Source organism: Pelodiscus sinensis, chromosome 27 (genome assembly GCF_052426305.1).
Source record: "Pelodiscus sinensis isolate ZL-2025 chromosome 27, ASM5242630v1, whole genome shotgun sequence".
NCBI classification, from domain to species: domain Eukaryota; kingdom Metazoa; phylum Chordata; order Testudines; family Trionychidae; genus Pelodiscus; species Pelodiscus sinensis.
In genome coordinates, this window is record NC_143078.1 from 8,694,467 (window position 1) to 8,714,733 (window position 20,267).

Consider the following 20,267-nt stretch of genomic DNA (forward strand, 5'->3'; position numbering starts at 1 on the left):
TGATTTGCTTGGAGAAGAGAGATGCGAATAGCAGATGGGAAGGGCATTTCTACTTAAGGATGGTTCCATTCTAGCTTATCACACATGGCCCAGAATCTACATGCAGAAATGCCAATGGCAGCTCCGCATACAGGTTAAGGGTAGTGCACCACCATGTGTGTGCAGCTGCCTGCAGTGCTGGGTGAGTGGGAAAGAGCAGAGATATTGCTCCCATCATGTAAAACGGCCATTTCTCTTGATCAGAAGTGCACACAGCGCTGTGAGGTGTCATGCTAATGACCAAGGACCTCGAGGTAGGCAGGAAAGGTTTTTACCTTCTCTCGCCGGAGACCCTGCTTTAAGCTGCAAGCAGTCTTATGACATTTTTGGCAGAGTGCAGAAAAAGTTGCATTAGGGAGAAGACGGTGAAAGTGGATTGAGGCGAGCAGGAGGCTCTCCTCTGTAAATCCCTGGTTTGGTAGCACAATTACTATTTTCTGACAGCTGTTTGGTGGTACATCCGAAACGGTTGGTGGTCATAGCCCAGATATTAACCAACAATCATTCAACTAAGAAACAACTACTGCAGAGCTTGCTTCCTGGCAATGGTCAGTGAGTAAATGGCAGTGTAGCATCTGAACTTTATATTCAACTCCAGGAAGCGGTCCTTTTAGCGGAGGACAGAGCAGGATAAGGTGTGGGCAAGTTTCCATATCCCATCTTTGTGCTATGACTAAAGACTCCATCTCCAGTTCTTTCATTCCTGACCGTTTCACCAATACCAGTTGCGTTTATTTATTTTTCTTGAAGAGATGATTCAGTCGCCTGTTATGAAGCTGCATCTCCTTCTGGGCCAGCGCTGGTGTATTTGTATGAAGTCCCACCTGCTTTTCCCCGTCTGACATCTGCCTGTCCTTAGACTGAGCTCCTTCTACAGAGAAAGTCTTTTCTTCAACACCTGGAAAGTACAGCAAGGATGCCACCACGAATCATGTCACAATAAAAGCACAGTGGTGGTGGTATTGCTGTGTATGTTCCGGGATATTTGAGAGACAAGGGGGAGGTAACATCTTTTATTTAGACAACTTCTGTTAGTAAGAGACAAGCTTTTGAGCTACGCACAGCTCTTTTTGATAGCTTGTCTCTCACGCACAGGAGGTGGTTCCATAAAAGAGGCTACCTCACTCCCCTGGTCTCTCTACTAGAACCACAGTACATCTACCAGTGTCCTTTACTGAACAGCTCCAGATACCTAGTTAAGTGAAATGTATATGGCCGTGCTCTACAGAGAAGCATGTTTCTTTTCAGATATCTAAGCTTCCTCAGGCCCATCCTCTTATAAAGGGACAGTCCTACCAATATCTTAGGGTACGTCTAGACTACTTGCCTCTGTCGCCAGAGGCATGTAGATTAGGCTACCAGACATAGGAAAATGAAGCGGCGATTTAAATAATCGCCGCTTCATTTAAATTTACATGGCTGCCGCGCTGAGCCGACAAACAGCTGATCGGCTGTTTGTCGGCTCAGCGCGATAGTCTGGACGCGCGGGTGTCGACATCAAAGGTATTTGTCGACCACCCAGGTATGCCTCCTGGGGTGAGGTTTACCTGGGTGGTCGACAAATACCTTTGATGTCGACACCCGCGCGTCCAAACTATCGCGCTGAGCCGACAAACAGCCGATCAGCTGTTTGTCGGCTCAGCACGGCAGCCATGTAAATTTAAATGAAGTGGCGATTTAAATCGCCCCTTCATTTTCCTATGTCTGGTAGCCTAATCTACATGCCTCTGGCGACAGAGGCATGTAGTCTAGACGTACCCTTAGGTTAGGCAAAAACTCTCTCCCCCGCTCCATTCTGTCTCAGATGGCTCAAACAGCCCCTGATCTGTGTTACACTGGTCTAAATCGGGACTAACCTCACGATATTTAACAAAGTTAGCAATTTGAGACATGAATGCAGCCCATTTCTCCTGCCCTGATCAGCCATAAGCACGCTGGTTATCTAAATGGGACTCTGTACTCCGGTCTCAGGGTGTTTTATCTAAAGGTTGCTCTTGTCCAGTCCAATTGTTTCCAAAATGTTCTCATTCAGTCTCCTACAAGCCAATAAGTCACTCATAAAAAACAAGGAGGCCTTGAGCTGCTGAGGATTTCTTATTGATCCATTAAGCTGCACATGTACACAAAGTGAAATAAACAAGGTTGTTTTATTGGTAACAGGTTTTATTTAAGCTTTGCTGAAACATAGTACAAATTAAAAACTAAAGCCTCTAACTTACCCTGCTCAATTTTGTTTTGCACAGGAAACAAACAAGTCATTAATTTAGTTTGGGAAAAGCATCGTAAAATAGTGCAAATATAAAAAGATGGATTTTAGTAAGCTTTACACTACAAGCAGGGATCATGTATTGTCATACATATCTCACTTTTCTTGGATGAAAATATATTTAGGAGCAAAACAAACGTAGGGTGCTTAGAGGCCTTAGTAACAAATTGCCCTTTCTGGAAGAGCATAAGATGTTCATGCTACCCACACAATATTTCAGCCATCTTCTAGCATGTTCTCAGATAGATACACAGACACTGCAAGGACTCCTGCTTGCACAGCACCTTAGCTCTCATGGCATTTTATTAAGTATTATCAGAGAGAAAGATCATCACCAATCATTTCTAAGTGATCTGAATACAACAATAAATTGAAAAGAAGAAGCTGCCATCTTGAAAGTTGATTGACAGTTTGGGACACGGAATGTAAGGGGGAGAGAATCATTTTCAAAGCATATGTGGTTTAAAAACATACAACTTAGCATGAGTAACATTGGCCGCTTATTTTTCAGCAACAGAACCTCAGACAACTGTTCTGCTCTCGTACATTCAGATATGTTCCCTGGCCAACACGTTCCACCCTGGCTTCCTAAAGGGAAGAATGATATAAATAGCCAGAGTCACAGAAATATCAAGTGTCTAAGTGATACTCAGGACAACAAGATATCCAGGTGTTTGTTCAGCAGCTCTGAAAAATCAGAGCATTGATTTAAAGTGCCTAATTCTGGCTTTAGGTGGCTAGCTTTCTGGGGCGCGTATCAGCTTCCCGTCTGCAAAATGCTGACTTCCTTTGTAAAGCGCATTTGAGATCTACAGATCAGAAGAGCTATATAAGTGCTAGGTATGTTAATGAGATACAGTAAAAGCTTTGGTATCCAGCATGTTGCGGAAATGGGGGCGGGAGAGGGAGCTGCCAGTTAGTCAAATATTCTGGCTAACGAGTCTGGAGTGTGGTTTGGGGGGGGGGGGGGGAGAGAGCAGGCTCTGGGCTGAGGCAGGGGATGGGGTGTGGGAGAAGGTACAGGCTCCGGACTGGAGGGGGCTCCAGAGTGGATCCAGAAATTAGTTCATCATGCATAATGGGGATTTGGGTTGGGTATGGGCAGGGATGAGAGTTCTGCATGGGAATATGGGCTCTGGGGTTGGGCCAGGAATGAGAGGTTTGGCATGTAGGGCAGGGCTCCAGGCTGAGGCTGACAGGTTCAGAGTACAGGAAGGGGTACAAGGTTCAAACTCGGGGAAGGAGTTTGGATGTGGGAGGGGATTGAGTGTTGGGGGACAGAAGGGCTTTTGGGTTGCTGGATCCAGATGACGCTCACCTCAGGGGACTCCCTACAAGCAGGATAGGTCTCTGCTTCTGGGGAGTCATGTGGAGCCAGGCAGGTAGCCTGCCAGCCCTGTGCCAAAAACACCATAAACTAGACTTTCAATGACAATCAGAAATGCCAGTTTATAGAGCTTTCTGGTTGGTACAGGGCTGGATAACACCACTTGTTCTGTACTTTGGGTTCTGTCTCTGCAACCAACGCATAAGACCAAACTTCCCATTGGAAAAAGGCAATAAAACGGCAGCTACCATTGAATTAGGGCTTGTCTATATAGAAAGGCTGTCTCACTCTAGCTACACTACCGTATAGTAATACGACCCTCCTAGTGTGGGACACAGTTACATGGGTGTAAGCATCCATGGGAAGGGGAATAAGTTAGCTTGATAACAGTATACCTGCATTCGGCCTAGGCAGTGCTCCAGTATAACTATTCCAGGGGGAAAACAATCATGCCCTTAAGCCAGTGGTGCTCAAATTGTGGTGGTCCATGATCATCTTGCAGGTGGGTTGCAGGCTTGGGACTCACTCCTGCCTTCAGCAGGCAGCCTGCACTGGGACTCCAGTCCCCCCCTCCCCACCCTGGTATGAGGTTGGCGAGCCTCGTAGAGGAAGAAAGTGGTAGGTGGAGGGGGGGGATAGCAGCAGAGGAAACTGCTCACCTGAAAGCTTTCTCTGCTGTTCCCTTTGGTTTGACCTACTCCTGCACCCAACCTCCTGTCCAGACCCCCCCCCCACATACACACCTTCAGCCCACTCCTGCACCCAACCTCCTAGCCAGACCCACCCCCACACACCTTCAGCCCACTCTTGCACCCAACTTCCCACCTAGACTGCCCGCCTTCAGCCTGCTACTGCACCTAAGCTCCCAACCAGACCCCCACCCTCAGCCCATTTCTGCACCTAACATCCCAACTAGACCCCTCCACTCTCAGCCGGCTCCTGTGCCTCACCTCCCAGCCAGACCCCGTACCTCTTGCATCTATTTTGTCATCATGGGCAGTTGGCTGGTGGTCTGTGGAAAGGTCTGTGTTGAGCAGGCTGAGCCAAAAAGTTTGAGAACCACTGCATTAAGCAAAATAGTTATACAAGGACAAAAAAGAAGCCGATATATCTGAAATACTAGTCTTATAGTTTAAATCTCCAAACCACCTAACATTCATTGCAGCTTTCCTTTGACCCGGGGGGAGACTGATAAACCACAAAACAGAGGTATTTATCTCAAGCTTTGTATATATTACACATCTCAATAGAGTTCAGTAAGAGTGTTGTTATCCTCACTTGACTCAATAAATTGTACTTATAAGTTTTTCTGGTCAACATTGTAACACAATGGGTCTGAGCTATTCAAATAGAACATTTAACAAAATAGAGGTGAATGGGAAAACAAAATTCACAGTATCCATAAGACATTCTTGCAGGTCTCCGCCAAAGTATCTCCTTTGCTGAGAGCACTAATGTCCAAAGAAAGAGAAGGCAGCTAGCCGATAATCAAGAGCTCCCAATTCTGCACTACTGTGAGGGAACCCTTTTAAATCTCCTCTGGCCCAAAGGATGGCTAAGGTGCGTCAGCTTCCTTTTAATGACACTTCAGCAAGGAAGCAACAACTGTGCTTCAGATATAGGGCCAGAACCCCGAATGGTGTTAGTCAGCGTGACTCCTCTAACGTTTCACTAGAGCTATGCTGATTTATATCATCGGGTGATCTGGCCTGTGGTTGCAAAATAATATTGTGAAACTGCAGTTTGGTGCACTGCAACCGAATTTGCGACTTAAAAACAAAAACACATCCCATTTGTACACGTACAGCAAATACAAACCGACACAATAATTGTCACACAGTAAAATAACATCAAGTCAATATACCAGAAGAATAACAACTAGTTTGGTGTGCTTTTGGCAGTGATAGCTCTGATTTCACACACCCCCTCCAATGTCCCTACAGAGAAACAATAAACTGACCATGGTTTTGGTGCTACTAGGTTTTGTGAGCTTCCCACTGAAGATGGAGAAGCACATCTGGCGTGTTAGGGAGGGGTGCAGCACGTATAAAGTCTGGTTTTTCACATGAGAGTGAAAAAAGGAAGGGAAAAAATAGCTCTGAGAACCACCTGAAAGGGTATCAAGTATTTAGCGGCATGAAAGGAACGGTTCCCAGATCTGCTTAGTCTCACTCACTTCTAGCTACTGATTAACTGCTAGTCAGCTAGCACACCCTGTGCTGCTCAGTCGACACCAAGAAGCAGAGCCACAAATCAATAGGGAAAGAAGAACAACCAGGATTATTACCATGGAGGAGAAATCCTTTCCCCTCTCCTCCTCCAAAGGCCAAAATTAAGTCAGGAGAGCTACTGCCCTCTTTGCATACTACACAGCTAAAGAGGTACTGACCAGTCACTGCTGCGTAGTCTCTTCCCTTCCCATCTCAACATTTGGAGATTAGAGTTGCTTTGCTAAAAACTGCTCTAAGGAACCTTGTGGGGGGCCTGCCCCTGCTTTGCTCTTGACAAGAGAGATGAAGGGAGTTTGACTACGATAAAAATACTAGATCAAAAAGGAATGTAGCTAGAGAAGGAAGTACAGTTCTGTGACTACAGAAAGCCCCCTGCAGCTCATCAGGCGCAACTGAACTGTACACCCTCAGGAACTCTGGGCAATGAGGCTATGAAGTACAGCACAAGCGGCAATGACTGGCAGTGATGGCTAAGGAGGGGGAGGCCAAATCTTCCTAAAAATCATATGCTAGGGTCAGGCCAGGCTAGGCAGCCCAAGTAATAAGAATCCCTACTCAACCTTCGCTGGATAAGAGGCTTTACAGCAGAAGGGTGATATGTGGATCTTCATAGCTAGAGGGAAAACACCTGCTAGATCAAAGAAACCACCTCTTGGGAGAAGAGCAGAGTCTTCCCAGCAGAAGACAACCCCGCAATGTGTACTGTAAGAACAAAGAGCTACGGCTTCCCAGTGTACTGAAACACTACACTGTATACATTTCTTGGCATTTCAAACAGAGAAATGAGTCTATCCTAGAGCTATTTTAAATGGGCCTGAACAACACATTGTTGAGAACAATCCTGCAGTAGCCAAGGAGCAGTGGGCTAACTGGGGCCTAACAAGTGTTTCCCGTCACCCTTCTTCTACCTTTTTATTTATTTAAAATAAGTAGGAAACAAAGGTGCTACAAGGAGGGTGTGTGTGTTGTGTTAAAGAGTGATTATACATAAACTCTTCTACATAGTGAGGTATATTGATGGCTCTAGTTCTGCAAGAGAAGGGAAACTGAAGCACAGGGATGGGCAATAATTTTTTGCCGGGGGCTACTTTGGAAATTTCTGAAGTGGCCCTGGGCCGCATAGGAAGGGGCGGGGCATCAAGCAGGACGACGACTGGGGGGGGGGGGGGGGGAAGCAAGATACTTCTGGGTTCCCTACCCCCGGACAATGATTGGTCTGGAGATGAGGGAATGCCTTTGCCTCCCTCCCCTCCCCCCAACGTTCCCTCTAGGTGCCCATGCCCCTGGCGTGGGAGGAGACTTCCTGCACTCCCCTGCCCCTAGCCTATTAAGGCCTGGGGGCAGGGGAGCGTGCGAAGCCCTTGGCTCTGCCCCTGCCCTGCGAGCAGTGCGTGGCGCTTCAAAGCGCCACGTGCTCCTGGCAGGGTGGGAAGAAGCTCTGCGCGCTCCACCAACCCCAGGCCATACAATTAAGGGTGACTGAGCGGCAGGGCCTCTGCGGGCCAGATCCACCTGCTTGGCGGGACGGATCCTGCCCACAAAGGCCCTTTTGCCCACCCCTGTCATAGCAGGTCAGGAGAGCACAAAGGCCTATATATCTGCTTTACAGCTGACTGATGATCATAGATCCACAGGACTGAGGATAGGTACCCCACTGCCTTCTCCACATGGGCAAACCCTGACCAACATCCACAAGGGACAATGTGGGATGCTCTCCTTGAGGGAATCTTCACTGATTTCCAACCTTCTTGCAGATGGGGGTTGAGAAATATCTGGGTATGTGCCACATTGTGCTCTTTCATAAAGAACTGAATGACAGTTTAAAAGTATAAAATGCTAGCTCAGTTCTAACTGCTGATGCACCCTTTATTGCACTGTACAGGTAAGAATGTCAAGGAAGGATTCTGAGAAGAGTTAAAACTTAAAAGAAACTAAATCAAACTGAAGAGGTTCCAAATGTGACCACGCAACAGAGTGCTTTCGCTTAAACCAGCTGTCAGGTGGGGCACAAAGGGGAAGGCAGTATTTTTCAAAATTGCACATTAGTCATGAGTAACTCTCGCCAGCACCGTAAAATGGAGACTTTGTCAAATGATGAGCCAGATTAAAAAGGTAGATATGCTGTTAAAACAGCTGTGGTTGTGAGGAGCTAATTATGTACATCAGAAGCTCTTATATACATGTCTAACTGCTGATTGAGAGCAGCCGAGGAACTGGCCTCCAACACTAAACTACAGGGATCAATCAATTAGAGCCATCCAATAAGAAAGCAAGAGACGACACCTTGCTCTTGCCTGGCTGCTAAATCATCCAGGGTGGTTTATGTATAGATTCAAAGTTGGGGAGGTTTGTTTTTCCCCATTAGGGATTTTGGGAGAGTCTCTCAACCTCATCTTACAAAATACTGCAGAGAGTTAGAAGTCTTGGCTCCCTGTTGGCTCTTCTAAGAACTGATTCTTGGAGAATCCAGTGTACACACATGTACACTCAGACACACTCTCCTCCCTCCATGTGCTTTCTACTTGCAAACCCTGCACAGAGTTTAGCTTACTGCAGAGCATGCAGCCACCCAGTGTTACAAATGTATTTATGAAACCTCTGGCTTTTGCAGGGATCAGTTATGAAAACGAGACGTGAAATCATCATTTTTGGAAAGTCAAGGATTTAGAAATTCTAAAACCTGGGGCAGATGCTACTGACGGATCAATCAGGCCCCAGGCAATGTAAACTGATACTAAAAACTGAACATTGGTTCATGCCATTACGAGGAATCCTCAACTTGCATAGTCAGTTTGGGGACCCCTCCTCATTAGCTGATTTACGTGGTTAATCTCCCTTGCAGTGCCATAAAACCTGTGTAAACCGTGTGCCGCTGTCCCCTGACTGGCTACCATTTAAATCCCTGAAGCACCTCATAGCAGTCCAGCTACCCCACAAAGATTCTGATCACCATCTGGATCTGTTTCTTGCACACTGGGCAAGGCGATCTCCCTTTCTTCAGCATTTTTGCACATCTGAAGCAAGCCACTAGGTGAGCAGACCTTCCATGGACAATATTCCCATCCCGTGGCCTCTTCTGGCATAAAAGGCAGGGATTCAACAATTTTTTGATGCTCTCTTGGCATTCTGCTTCCTCCTCCTTTTTGAGTTCACCAAACTCCTGGTCCTTGCATTCTTCTGCCAAACCCAACGACTCCAAAGAGCTGCTGGGGTCTACCAGGCACTTGCATTCTACCGGGGACAGGTCTTTGGGACGGCAAACTGGAGCAGACACGGTCCTTCTGCAATCTGGGACATCAATTCCCTCATCATCTTTTTTGCTTTGAATAGTATCAATGGTGGACAGAGAGAGAGAATGAGCTAGTTTGGGACAATCCGAGTACCAGTCCTTCCGTAAGGCCCAGCAGCGGTAACAGTACCGTTTGACTGGAGAATTAAACTTCTTGCATTTGGTGCATTGCCAGCAATCCTAAAGAACGAACAGAGTGAACATAAACAACAGTAGGTCGGAGCATTCTTGCTAAGGCAGCTTTCCTTTATGTGCCACAAAGAAGCGTCATAAAAAATGGCAGCATGTCATGGCAGCATGTCACAAAGTCAAGGCTAGCAGATGCCTGATGCACAGTGGCAAACTGGAGAGTCCAAGAAACATTTCATTTTTCCCATAACACTTAGACTCAGACTTTCTGCTTAGGAGTTTACCTGACTTTTCCCACCTCCCAAGTCTTATAAGTAAGAGGAAAATAAAGTTCTCATTCTGTGCTGTTGATTGAATTTTAAGTGCCCCGCTCTAAATTCAAGGGTAGATACCTCCCTGGAATGGTTGAACGTCAATTTCTCAGAATCGTTAATTATTTAGCCTCAATTGGGCCTCCACCAAGGGCAATGGCTGTTCAAGTTTAGGGCTATAATTCAGCCGTCCTATGCCAGGGACAACCCAATTTGTCAAGCCAGAAAGCTGTACTCAAATTTTTTTTGGCTCTGCCAACTGCAAGGAACAGTGTGATGTATTTCTTCTGGCATACAGCAAAAGCCTCAAAAGAAAGACTAGAAGATTGGGGAAAAAAGAGCACTGATGACAGAAGATAGATCTGGTGTCACTTAAGATATACTGGAAAGGATGGCCCTGGGAGAATAATCAAAAGGGAAAATTCATTTTTGCATGGTCCAGAAACTGAAGGGGGAAATATGAAATGGGGAGGGGGGGAAGAAACGATCTGTAGTTCAAGTGTTAATTGGATTGTGAATGACCCAGGTTCAATTTCTGCTCCTTCTTTTGTCACCTTGCACAAATCACTTAACCTATCTCTACCTTAGGTCCACATCTGTAATGTGGTGGGAACAGCACTACCCTATCTTTGAGGGTACATTAAAGATTGTGAGGCACACAGAAGATAGTGACAGGGACTGTGTGTGAACCCAAAACAGAGACAACTGGATTCTCTCTCCATCCTTGGTACTACCTTGAAGCCACCAGCAGTGTAGTAGTTGGCTTTGAATTCTCAGGATACAATGGGACTGATTGGAATATAGAATATTGCAGCAACGTGTTTTCTGGTATGATTAATTCTGATCTGGCTATTTCATTGGCTAGAGGGGGCATAGTTTCTATTTCTAAATCTTCTTCAAGGATAATATTCAGATTTCCTTTCAGACTACAATACAGGCTTGGCCCTAGAAAAGTGTGCAAACACCTATATTTACATTTTCCACCTCCAATTAACAAAAACAGGTGGAGGGGGAGATTCTAATTAATTTATTGCTGTGTTGATAGAGCCGGACATTGAGGGGCTGATTCCAATTTACATTATTCTGGCAGCATACATTACATTATTCTGGCCTTTATTTTGTTGTATAAGCCCCAAGCTGCCAGCCAGGGAACAGCTATAGCACAGGCAGATGCAAACTATCCCTCGCGTCTAGCAAAACTGCCTAAACCTGGACCTGAAGGTAGGGATATGAACGGGTAAACAGTTAGCCTGTTATCCAGAAAGCATCACCCGTAACCAACTCCCAGGCCACACAGCAGTTCCCCTCCCCACCTGGCTACAGCTGTCCAGCACAGGGCCAGAAGCATCTGGGCTGGAGCAGCCTCTGGCATAGGGGCCGCTCCAGATCACTCCCATTTAATCAGTTAACCTTAACATTTAACTGGTTAACTAATTAAATGGGATTGGACATCACTACCTGAAGGGACCACTCCATGAGTCATGTGTTCTCTCTACATGGTCCATGCAATGCTTGACCATTCTTCAGGCTACGAACAGGGGGCCGTTTTGTGCCAACACTGCTGTCAGTATTTAACTAGACACCTTCTCAAAACATCCATTAACTTCACGCAGGTGATCAAGCAAAGGGAATGGGTTTTTTTTGCTACAGAGTGCTTATCCTGGCTTTCGAAAGGCTAGCACAACAAATAGTGTACATTTTAGCCAGACAAGGAGATGCAGCATACTCACAGTGTGTCCACTGGGCTGTGGTATAAACATTATTTGTTGGCAATTTTGCAGACAAAAAACTTCCACTGCTTATGGTGGGGGGAGGATGCAAAAGGAGAGAGGGAGGGAGGGAAGGAAAAGGTCTTGTCTACACTACCACTTAAAAAAACCTGCGAATGACAAAAACTTTGTAGCTCAATTTCCAGTGTAGACAAAGCCTCAGAGAGAGTGGGATGCTGAACTGAATACCTCAGAGGCAGCTTCTACTTCAGAGTCGTCACTTAGGCATTGAGAATCTTCCAGGTCATCATTACCTGTAACCTCACCCACCTGGGAAGATTAAATACGTTATTAGAAGTGTATGTAAATCTCACTAACAACTTTAAAAAAAAATCTGTTCGTGGATTTCTCCACATCCTTCAAATACACAGGTGGGTAACTTGACCCATATGGCTGGTCTTGCTGACCATCGGCTAAGTTTGCAGGATCAGGACTAAAGTGTAAAACTGACTGTGTACAAAGTATCCCCAAAAATGTATAAGAAAAATGTTTTTCCTCTAATTCCTTTTCAGTGCTGAATCGTAAACTACCGACTCTAATAATGGTAGAGAAATAATTCAGAAGTGTGATTTTAAGCTGATTGTGTGCCTTGAAAAAATGACTTCAGATCAAAAAAAGCAGACACAGATGACTCCCCATAGTGCATAGCTTCTGAGAAAAGTGATTCTAATGGACATCCCATCAGCGACTATAGAAGGTGGACTCCTTTACTAAGTAAGACTTACAAAGTTGGCAGGTCTTAGGACTGCCCGTTCCCAAAGAGAATGAATGGCAAAGGATTGCAACATAAATTAGATCAGCTAACATAGCCTAACTGTGTATCGCTAGGAGATACCTTTTTGTCACTCTCTTTCCCCACTTCTTCACAGTCCACTGTCTCCACTTTGACACCAACACTGAGCTGATCCGATGCAGATTCATTGAGGAACCACAAGTCGTCAGTAGTATCTGAAACAATGGCAGTGTCTATGTCCTAGCAGAAAGGAGATGGGGGAAATATATATGTATCAGTGTGGTACTGATTCAACTGGTTTCAGTATGCAGAATTCCAGTGCTTCCAACATGCTGTGCTCTTCTTTTATACCAGACTTCTCCCCACTCAGAAACTCACTCAGTTACTCTTGGGGTAACAAGCAATGCAGTAGAACATGCTGGAAAATGGAGACAAATTTTCACAAAAGCGTCCATTTTCTGACCAGCTCTACAATTCAGTCCCCTTGTTCATAGTTCACACAGGTTAGCCATCATGCAACACATATTTATTATATATTAGTGATTTTTATCCCAAGAGATCCCAAAGACTTTCATGAACTGCATTTACATGGCACCACTGAAATACAGTCTACACTCTGGTAGGGAGAATGGCAGCCCATGGATAAGGAAAACACTGGGGAACAGGAGACATTTTGTGCAGACACACCAAAACAAACCTCACATTCATAAAAAGATCTTTAATTGAACAGATAGAAGGGACGAAGTTGTAAGTCCTCGACAGATTCTGAACTGTGGGGGGAAAAATGACTACAGGAATACTTACTTGACCCACACAAGAGAAGAGAGAGAAAGAATACACATCATTAGTTGTTTAAAGTGTCCATTTACCTGATTGGTCTGTATGTCTGTTGACCCGTTACTTCTGGACTTGTAGTTGTTTTTCAGATTTCCTAAAAACCACCATGGAAGGCCAGCTACATCCCACTCCTCAAATACCAGATCCAGTTTGGGTTTCTTGCTTTTTGAGAGATTTTCTATTAAGTCTTTGTCTGCAGAAGCCAAGTGGAATCTAAGTCATGACAGGCACATGGGGCTTGTGGGACCAGCAAAGCGGGACTCAACCCCATCCAAGTCCAATAAATTGTGTATTATAAAATCTGTAACCCTATACCTTTTTGCCAGAGCTAGGTTAACAAGCCCTTGGCTATATCTATTACAGCATCACCCTGCCATGTTGCACCTCCTGCACTTTTGGATGGGCACGCTGCTTAGAAGACCAGGTTACAGTCCCGTTGATTCTCTTGATTATCCCTTGACCGCCTCCCCTACGCTGCAGAATTTAAGTGACACTTCCTACTAGAAGATGCTCATGAAACCTGGTGTACAAATAAGACTCTCTTGCAATACAGTGGTGCCTCACTGAGCTTCGGCTAAACTGGGCACAGTGACTCAAACTGATGAGTTATATCTAGTTACACCAGGTATGGAATTGGCCCCAAGTTTCCAGCAATGAGTGCTCTGTGATTCCATGAGAAGGCTACCAGCCAGAAACTCTTCACAAGGAAGCAGAGAAAAGAGAATCTACCACTCTTCTCACGCCTTGCCCCACTTTAGCCCATGGAATTCAAGCGTTGTTGTTCCCAAATTCATGGGGGTGGGGGAATCTCATTTCCAAACAATTTTCACTCCAGCTCTTTATTCGGGCCTGCAGTTTTGCAGGCACAGACAAAGACTTGTCTCTACCTGCAATGAGGGAAATATCTACCCATCCTCATTTGGGCCAACCAAAGATGGAGATCGCAAACAGGGGAACCAGCTTTAAAATATCAGATCCTTCGATGTCTGGGAGGGATGAGGAAAAAGGAAACAAACCCTCCATATCACATGTTACGTATGCCACTGAACTAGCAAGAAAGCCTCCAGAGACATTAAAACAAATTTCAAGAGAGGAATTTTCTAGTTGAGGATGGATGAAAAATACAGCAAAGCTTAATGCTATTGTTATTCAGTTCTCCAATAGGGCTGTGGGTATTGACTGCAGACAGCTTGATCTGTATTCCAATTAATTAAAGACAACGTCCCCATGGAAGATAAATTGATACAAGTGTAATTTCAGCATTTAAAATACCCTTCTAAGATGTTTGGTGGCGTTGCTTAGCAATAGATGTGCTATTTGGCATTAACCTGCCATTTCTGCCAAGTATTTGTTTATTTATGAGGCCAAGTATCTGAGCTAAAAAGCATGTACATCATACAATACCTAGGGCAGATATTTATGGTTCTCTAAATCTTTGCACATAAAATCATGACTTTGGAAGATTACTTTCCACAATAGAATTTTTATTGGTCTCTCAGTAGCCTACTCTAATCAGCTTCTGCTAGGCAGAGCACCATGTGCTGTATTCACAAACGTATAGGTGGGCTTGTGTTTCCCCTCAGTGAGAAAACAACTTGCACTCACCTTCGCAGTTTCCATATTTGAGCTGTGAGGTAGACAAAGCAGGAGAACCACTTCTGTCCTCTGTTCCCTCAGTGTCAGGGCTTCCCTCTGTGCTAGTCTGCTTGAAGGAAGGCAGAAAAAACACCTTTTAGCCCATCAGAGCTTATAGGGACAAGGGGATGTAGCACTTCTACTCTGAGTCACCAGCTTCACTGCCACACCAAGGGGCGCCACAGAATAAAGGTTTTTGAACACAACATATCATATTAACCTTTTCCAGAAAGTTGCTATGGATCTATTATCAGCACACGTGGAGTACTTTCAACCCAGGAAAAATCTCAAGATTGGCAAGAGACCAAAAGTTGCCATCTTTAATGCAGTAATATTGTGATATTCACCCTCCATTGCCCCCACACTCCCAACTGCATAGGCACGTCCCATACCAGACAGTACCAATCCCAATGTATATGCCCCAGACAAGTTAGCACTAGACAAAGATTTTTCCCGGGTCTCCAGATTCTGTCTGGAAGCTTTCGAAAAGGAACCCACTAAGCAAAACCAGTTGACTCTTTTAGGAAGTTCAATCGCTTGCTAACTGTTGTTCGAAGAATGGGAGAAACAAACACACACACACACACACACACAAACCCCGCAAAGACAGTGCAAGCTGGAGGGACTGAGGACAAGAAGTGCTACACCCCAGAGAAACGCGCCCAGAGAATGGAACTCTGTTATGAAGAGAACAGAGAAGGGTCACTCTGTCCCTGGTCTGTGGACTCCCAAGAACTTTTAAGGAAGGCAAAGACCTGCCAGTGAAGCAGTAAAAAGTTCTGGCAGCACCACGCACAGGTACAGAGAAGGGGCCGCTCTGTACAACAAAAGAAACCACCAGGCAGTGGGTTTACCTTCAGCTGGTCTTGGCTTGGATTATCGACGCTCTGATCCTTTGCGAGAGCAAGAGTCTGTGCGGCATCTATATGGCAGGCAAAACAAAAGAAAAAACCTTCCCTGGTAATAACCATTCTCACAACACAGAGAGCCCTCAGCAAGCAACCAATGAGCCAAGCTTGGCAGACAGGAGCGTGGTACTTTAGAAAGAAAGGATTCTGGTTGCTTAGGCAGCAAGCCAATTCCCAAATGGCTATTACAGGGGGACTGCTTATTTCTTTGTTGTTGATGTAGTGGGCACTGGACTAACATAAGTAGTGTCTATGGCCATTGGAAGACCTTACCTGATTGCAGGTAAGAATCCTGACACTGCCCCACAGGGCCTAGCCTGCTACTGCAAGCTGCCTGCTCCCTTAATTAAGAAGCCAGGTTAGGGGCAGTAAGCTCAATGCAGCAGCAGAGGCAAATGAGGTTATTTACATGTCTAAGGGATAAATGCTCTTTCCTTAGCCACAGAGATTAGCTGTGGGGTGGTATTATTTTGAAGGAGAAAGAGGAAACTGGACCAAAGAGGGGAAGGTCCACATCCTGGCAGGCTCCCCCCATGGCTTTCACAATTAGTGTGCATGTCCTCAATACAATTTAATGCAGACAAATACACAGGCCCGTAAAGGATAAATATCCCGCACCCCAACCCTCCCCTCCAAAAAACCCCAATCCTTACTGTCTAAGCTAAAAGCCAAGACCAACCAGGTTAACAAAAATGATTCTAACTAAACTAAGAGCTCTATTTTCTAAGACTAAATTAGAAATGCAAAGGGATAACCAGTTAACTGGCACCTGGCCCAGCCGGAGCAGTCCCCAGACCGTGGTGTGACAGGCCATGCCCGGCTAGAGCAGAGAAGTGACTCCAAAATGACACTTCTCTATCCCATATTCTCTCCCACTCATGTCCATATCAGATATGCTCCATTTAAAAGATTTTTCAAATGCCCAACAAAGCAAATCTGAAAAATCCAGCCATTTTCTTTCGCTTCTTCCATCATCTGTGCAGTACAGATTCTGCAATCAGAGATTAGCTGATGTTGCCTGAAGCAAAAAGGAATTCAACTCGCTCATCTAAATTGCTTTGGCTTCACAGTATCAGAAGAGGAAAAATGGCTTTATAATGAAGTCTAGCTCTGTCTGAACATACTTTATTTATTTATATATATTATATATTTAAAACCCCCACGCTATTCTTCCAGTGAGCGGAAAAACATTTTTCACACTGGAAAATTCTTTGCCAACATAAATAAAAACAACTAATGTAAAATTTCGAAGTAGACAGCCCGTGTGACACAGGCATACAGGGAACAGTCAGGCTGAAATCGGAGATCTACTGATGGAAAGCACCACATGAGTTAGGTATTATTAAGGAGATATGCTCTTATCACACTGTCACTCTTCCCACAGTAAGTGTACTTTACAGAACCGGCTTTGAGAATTTGCAGAGTGAGGCACTGAGAAGCAGCAATCTAGCTGGTGACTATTGCTTGCTCTCACTGAATAGGAAGCATGACAGGCTATGGAATCCTATGTTTCCAAGTGGAAACATAGGATTCCATAGCCTGTCATGGAAAAATTAAGCTAAGGAAAAATTAAATCCACGAGCACCCTTCCTGGACACTTGTGAATTCACAACTGTGCATACAAAATAAGGGTCCAGTCTGCCAAGCTTGTTTCATTTTGTACTCACACACACAAACACCTGCCGGTATAACTACGTGACCAACTCTCTAAAGGAACATGGTTTCCTTTGGTAAGTTTAAAAATAGTTACACCATGAGTGGAACAAACAAATGCAAGCTCACACACACAAACACACACACCTCCAGCAGAGGGGAGGGGCTAGCAGGCGAGAACGTTTCCCTAGGTCCTTTGCTTTCCATGCATGGTGCTCATGGGTAAGCCAGGGAATCAGCACCATAGAAATTAACACTCACAATTATTCTGCAGATACAGGTAGGTAGTTAGACAAGACAGTGCTCGGGCAGATTTTCCTTTACAGATAAGAATGGGTGATCTCTGGAAGCACTGTGGCATGCTATACAGGATTTGGCCAGTTTCTGAAACGTCCTCTAAATCTGCAAACACCACTATTTGTTTGAGCAAAAAATAGATGTCTGAAAACTGTGACTGTGTTATTAAACTGCTCAGAGCACCAGGAAGCATGGTATGCAACCTCATAATTCTACCAATGCACCTTGCTTATGATTCACATGCTTGCTATTTAAGTAAGAATTCTCTACTGAGTATAGACACCAACAGTTATACTCATTGAATGGTAGATTGTGTCATGGGGGGAAACCACCATGAGGGACTAGGTTAAGAACAAGATTAGTTTCAGCTTGTGACTGAATGTCTTTTATGTGGATGGATTTGACAGCTTTCCCCATTACCTGACAGAGTAATTAATGGTGATGTTGAGCGAGTAAGTCAGGTATCCAGACTTCTGACCCTGGACTGGATTATTTAAGGGAACAGGTCATCATGTCAGATTTCTAACACCTCCTATGAACAGTCCTAACTTAGATCACAAAGTATAGACTAGTTGTGGGAAACCTAAGCTAATGAGTGGGCTGTACAAGTGGCCTCCTTCATCTCGGTTGATCACAAAATTGTCGTAACCAACACGGTCTTCCAGGATATGGTAGTTTTGTTAAGTGTACTTGTGTACCTAGAATTTGCAAGGGGTGCTGACTGAACCGTAGCAGCGCTTTGATTGGATGCACAGAGAGTGCATGGCTCTCACAGTCAATGTTGTTTGCAATCATCATGTATGTGACTTCACATGCCCTTGCTTTACGTGCATGTCACTTTAGTAATACCAGTCGGAAAAAAACATGAACAAAAACCAGCAGAATCTGACAACCCTGAGTGTGGGCAACAGTAAACTAAATGCCTCACAAGCCACAGCTCTGATGGGCTGCATGCGGCCCGCGGGTCTCAAGTTGCCCACCACTGGCATAGACGCAAGCAATACAGGCTGAACCTCTCTAGTCTGGACTAGGTCCGGCAATATCCAAATGGCCCGGCATGATTTTAGATAGCCAAATGTCCACTTATGCCAAGTTTCCTGCAGTCCCATAAAGTTTGTTTACAGCCACCAATCCTGGCTCTCAGTGTTCTGTGCTGTTATTTAGCTCTGATTTACCCTAAATATCTTCTAAGAGCCCAGGAAGCAGTGGAAGTGTTGGTCATGCTGCTAGACAATATTGACCTCCCATGGTGCAACAAATTTCTGGTTCAGCACTGGTTAGGTTCCAATGGTGCCGGCCTAGAGAGGTTCAACCTGTAGTAAGGAGACAGATGGGGAACACTCTATATTTTGTACTTTGCCAAAAGTGGAGAGATGAAAAAAGATGTCAGGGGGGTATTTTTAGCCAAGCCAGTTCACTCACACCTAGCATTTAACCCTGTCATTTTCCAGGATGTGCTTCTGGGTATAAACTGTCTTCCACTTTTCAAGGTGTAACCCCAGCCATACACGGGCTTGTCAGGCAAAGGGCTAACTGGTTTCCAAACACATGAACTGCTTGCAGACACACACATGACTTGAATGTGTTCTCTAAGACAGTATCCTCCACATGCAGCTGTTCACTTGAGGAACATTTCTCATTCCTACATACCATTACTTACCCAAATTAAATTAACACTATATTGAAAGCACTTGATTGTACTAGGACAAACCTACCTGTAATAGTAACAGAAGTCAGGTTCCTTTTCAGCATGTCATAAACTGGGCTGCAAGAAAGAGAGGATCAGTGAGCACAATCACAGCAAAAAATAAAATAGCCTGTCCTCATTATTACTTAGTTCTCTGAGTTATCTGATGGCTCCTAATATCTTCACCCACTCCAACCACTATGCAGCAGCATAAAGGAGCAACAACCTCCTTGTACGCAGCCAGTGTAGCTCTCTCAGGGTACGTCTACACAGCGGGCTAAATTTGGAATAAGCTATGCAACTTCAGCGTAGCTTAAGTCGAAATAGCTTATTTCGGCTTTTAATGCTGTCTACACAGCTGGAAATCAAAGGAACACTCTTCCTTCAACTTCCCTTACTCCTCATGAAATGAGGGTTACAGAGGTTGGAATAAGAAGTCCTCCAGTTTGACATTATTTTGAAATAAAGGCTTGAAGTGTAGATGCGCTCTTTGTTATTTCGCCTCCACAACAATCCAAGCTCCCGCTGAACTAAGAAACAGGGGACTTGTAATTACAGAAATTAGAGACAGGAAAGACCTGTTACACCAACTAGTCCAGCACCCAGAGAGTGCAGAAATGTTCCTTCAAGCAGAGAGTCAAATTCCGGCATGCCAAACGACACTTAGAGCATTAACAATAAGCTAGTGGACCATTGAGGGCTCATCGACACCCTAAAAAGAAACAATGTTGTAGCTGGGTCCCCTCCCTCAGCAATACCTAATTATGGTGGACCATTTCCCATAGCGAGCACACTGTAAATCTGCATCTCTTCCTACCTTGGATCTTTCACAGAGAAGTTCTCCAGTCCCAGCAATTCACCCAGTTGATCCCCTCCACAATACACCATGTGCTGCTGCCGCTTATCATATAGCTGCCTCGCTATTATATACTGTCCCAGGTAACACATGACCTGTGGATAGGTAAAATAGTATTAGTTAGTTCTGCAGTTAATACTAAATCAGGAAGGTTTCCAGGGCTTTATGACCCATTTCATTCTTTCACTTCCTTCCTTTAGCGGACATGACACGGTGCCAGTAAAAAAACACCTCTGTCTCTAGGACAGAGATCACTCTGCTACAGAGCCTTCCACTCAGCATGATGGGCCGGCAAAGGCA

General features: G+C 44.9%; 1 protein-coding gene across 7 annotated transcripts in view; it reads right to left on the minus strand.

The window, feature by feature from the left end:
* Positions 1-2,181: 2,181 nt before the first annotated feature.
* MDM4 (MDM4 regulator of p53) overlaps positions 2,182-20,267 on the minus strand; it is a 39,578-nt gene continuing 21,492 nt past the window's right edge. For 3 of the 7 annotated variants that reach the window (XM_006133073.5, XM_006133076.5, XM_006133075.5), the window contains 8 exons: positions 19,929-20,062; positions 19,140-19,189; positions 15,421-15,488; positions 14,537-14,636; positions 12,964-13,124; positions 12,197-12,334; positions 11,551-11,631; positions 2,182-9,332 (listed from right to left, as the gene is read on the minus strand). In XM_006133073.5, the coding sequence (XP_006133135.1) occupies positions 8,790-9,332; positions 11,551-11,631; positions 12,197-12,334; positions 12,964-13,124; positions 14,537-14,636; positions 15,421-15,488; positions 19,140-19,189; positions 19,929-20,062 (1,275 nt within the window). In that variant the 3' untranslated portion in view covers positions 2,182-8,789. The remainder of the gene's footprint in view (positions 9,333-11,550; positions 11,632-12,196; positions 12,335-12,963; positions 13,125-14,536; positions 14,637-15,420; positions 15,489-19,139; positions 19,190-19,928; positions 20,063-20,267) is intronic. The other 4 variants (XR_012897855.2, XR_012897856.2, XM_006133074.5 and 1 more) reach the window with 4 other exon arrangements.